The sequence below is a fragment of the Notothenia coriiceps genome, unplaced genomic scaffold (genome assembly GCF_000735185.1).
Source record: "Notothenia coriiceps isolate Sejong01 unplaced genomic scaffold, NC01 NC01_scaffold00037244, whole genome shotgun sequence".
In the NCBI taxonomy this organism is placed as follows: domain Eukaryota; kingdom Metazoa; phylum Chordata; class Actinopteri; order Perciformes; family Nototheniidae; genus Notothenia; species Notothenia coriiceps.
The window spans coordinates 6,874,860-6,878,364 of NW_011369945.1; the positions used below are offsets into that span (position 1 = coordinate 6,874,860).

At 43.0% G+C, this 3,505-nt stretch overlaps 1 protein-coding gene across 1 annotated transcript in view; it reads right to left on the minus strand.

Moving 5' to 3' along the window:
- LOC104965241 (titin-like) overlaps window positions 1-1,883 on the minus strand; it is a 5,497-nt gene extending 3,614 nt beyond the window's left edge. The window contains exons 1-2 of the mRNA XM_010794199.1: window positions 1,877-1,883; window positions 26-286 (exon numbers count right to left, since the gene is read on the minus strand). Coding sequence (XP_010792501.1) covers window positions 26-286; window positions 1,877-1,883 — 268 coding nt within the window. The remainder of the gene's footprint in view (window positions 1-25; window positions 287-1,876) is intronic.
- Between the last annotated feature and the right edge of the window lie 1,622 nt (window positions 1,884-3,505).

The window sequence follows — 3,505 nt, forward strand, 5'->3', positions numbered from 1 at the left end:
ACTTTCTGTTGTTGTTGTAACTCACCCTCCACCCTCAGGGTGGCGCTGGTCTTGGAGCTGGACACCTGGTAGCTGTACTCCCCCACGTCCTGCGGCCTGGTGATGAAGATGAGCAGCCGGCGGACGCAGCCCTTCGTCTCGCTCGTCACGTTGTCATTGAAGTCAACCGGCTGACCTTCTCTCAGCCAGCTACCTTCAGCTGAGGCGTTGGCGACCTCGCACTCCAGCGCCGCCGTCTGCGACTCAGCCACCGTCACGTCCTGCAGAGGCACCGTGATGGCGCCCCCTGGAGGAGGAACATGGAAACACAGGGTCAGGACTCAGCGGTTTCTCTTATCAGGGGGGTATACTACGAAGCAGGATGTTCTCTTAGCGGCTAACTTCAGCGTAACTCTGGGTTTCCGGTCCTACGAAGCTGGTTCTCTTTTTAGCAGGCTAGATCTCCATGGTAACTGATGCTGAGCGGCTAACCTGCCCCGGAGCAGGTTAGGTTGCAGGCTAAGAGCTCAACTCAGTGAAAGCACTGCCTGCTGACCAATCAGAGCTCAGTGTGCGGAGATTAAAGCGATCAAGTCATATTACAGGAGAAAGGAAATACAGAAAAACTGCCGTTGCAGGAAAGACGGCCGGCAAAAATCACCGACTGTGTGAACGTGAACATTAATAGAATATCACCTCCCATCTTCAGAGCAATCTGACTATTATAACATTAGCGTTAAGAAAGCTTACTTAAATATCTGCCACAACATAAGTAACCGGATCAAAGTAACATTACATGCATGTACAGTCCGCGGCACTGTGAGTGCAGACGTCAATGTGAGTGCAGACGTCAATGTGTCCCATTATCATTCATATCACATCATATCACATCATAATGTATCATATATTTCCTTATCTGAGTCAGCTGAGCTGTATCTGGCCATGCAACACTACAGTGTCACATACTGGATGCAGAAGGATTATTTAAGTTGACGAAACACTCGAGACCAATGTAATTAAAGTCAGATGGTGTCTTAGACGGGGCAGAGATGTCATAAACCTGTTAATGTACGCATTCAAACACTTTTTCTGTTACCAGCTGTATTCACCTTGCAGGTGGATAAAGTGTTTAAGTCATGGATGTTTAAAGTTTAATGTCTTCATATTTGTCTAATATTATAGTTGACTTTTCATTCAGGAAGTATGACGCTGTGCTGTCAGTACACTTGTCCATGTTTGTGATTGGTCAAATGTTGCTAACCCCGCCCCTTTGTTGTGAACGCGCACTCTGGCGCACCCTGGCTTCAGTTACCGAGTTGATAACCAGCGTCGTAGGACCGCTTAGCGAGATCGCGTTTGTTTTGGGTTAGTTAAGCCAGATATGTTGAACTGGATTCGTAGTACAGACCTCAGGTGTTGAGCGGGGTTAGAGTCCGTCCTCTGGTCTGCACACTGCACTGTCCTCATCAGGACCATATCTCTGCACGACAACTGTGTCCAGTCTCTAGGCCAGATGAGATACAGCACAAAAGAGGGAGAGTAGCACATATTTTGCAGTTTGCAAATCATTGAGCCGTGCCAATTAGACACAACACAATCACCATATTAGTCCTTACATATCTGCACTCATCACAAATAGATATTATTCAGGCTCTTTGTCTAAAGTACAGCTATTTATAATATTATACAATTGAAACAGCAGGCTCTAACTAAGATGACATCATTCATGTGAAATTCCTGCTGCACTTATCTGCATTAGATCTCTAAACACTCAGTGATGCAGAATTATTTCCTCTTGTATAAATATAACAAAGTGATGCAGTTTGTATTTTGAAGTATTTGGATATGTTAAGGCATGCACTAAATACTGAAGAGCCATCAACTCATACACACATACAGCACATCTCTGACAATAAACATGTCTGTGCTTCTCTTACAGTATGTGTTTTAAAACAGTGAAAGTACACAGGCTCCATTGATCTGGAGCCTCAGGAATGGAGAATCTGCCTGGCCGTCTGTTTCTGGTGTTTTGAAGCTGATGTGACACCTTTTAAATAGAACAGCATTAGGCCAGTGTCCCTTCAGCTCTCTGTCTGATTTCTCTTTTTTTACCATGTGGACACATCTATTTGTTACCTCCTTTAAAAGAAGGACTTTTGCTAAATAAATTCAAAAAATCACTGCATGGCCCTTGTCAAGTGTCGTCTGGCGGTTGCTGCTGCTGCGTGTCAGCTCCAGTGTTTGGCTAGAGGAATGTACTGCTGTGTATCTCTGAGCTGTGCTCGTGATAAAAGGTCCCAGTGGAATGTGACACTTTGTCATAAAACGCTGTGTAGTAGCACAGGTTGTCACGGTGCTTTCAACTGCATGGGAATACATCCATGTATCATTGTGAAAATCATTGTATGAATTTGCAGAATCAGAAACAGGTTTATTGCCAAGTAGGTTTACACATATGAAGAATTTTCCTTGGTGTATATGGTGCATAAACATAGTCAAGAGATAAATATGTGCAGTATTGTTATAAAAGGTGGAAAGCTGTGCCGATAATGTTGTTCTTCTGTGAAGTAGCCAGGTCTAAATGTTGAGCTCACATCTTAACATGAGGGCATGCTAGCAGGGGGCAAATGTGTTTCCTGCCACTCCTAATTACTGTCAGCCCACAGCTGCCTTTTCCTGGACCACTTGAGTTAGTTCTCAACTAAATGCATTTCAGAAGAGCATTACATCATGGGACAATGCCTGGAGGAATCTGCCTTCACGTGCCTCATGTAGTGGAAGTGACTGGGTGAGAGCACAGAGGTCACACGTTCCATATTCTGCACCCAAAAGGTCACGAGAGAGAGAAACATTCATTATCAGAAAACATCAGCTGCTTCCATGGGTGTCAAAAGGCTGCTAGGGGAGGGTGGGGTAAAATGAGACCATTTTTACTTATAGAGGTCAAATGACAACAACAACAACCTTTACTTCAAGATGTCTTCTGTCAATCAAAAGATAATAATGCATCTATCACAAAGGGCTATGAAAATATGACTTCTAAAAAAACGTTGGTCCATCTAAGGCAGTGGTTCCCAACCTGGGGGGGCGCCAAAGATCGCAGGCCTCAGATGATTTGAGGCCAAATATCATATTTAGACTTTATTTTAATTTTATTTTTTTACATATAATTGGAACGCAATACATGATTGTCACTAAAAGCCTTGTCTCTACATTACAATAAAATATAGAAAATAATTGATTAATTAATTTGAATACAAATTCAAGTTAGTAGCTATTATAGGCATACAAAGACAGAAATGTATAATTATTTCTTTAATAGAAATGTTTCTCCTGCCGTAAAGTGTCCAAACCGGGCTTGTCTGGATAAGCGCATTTTTAAAACATAGTCATTGTCCATGCCGGTTTTATTTGTCACAGTTGCTCCGATCAGATCGGTCTCCTCCATTTTGTAGATTATTTACGACTTTTGAATCCACATAAGCACATCGGCAAAATCCGGTTTACTTTGAGCATGTGTTTTAAA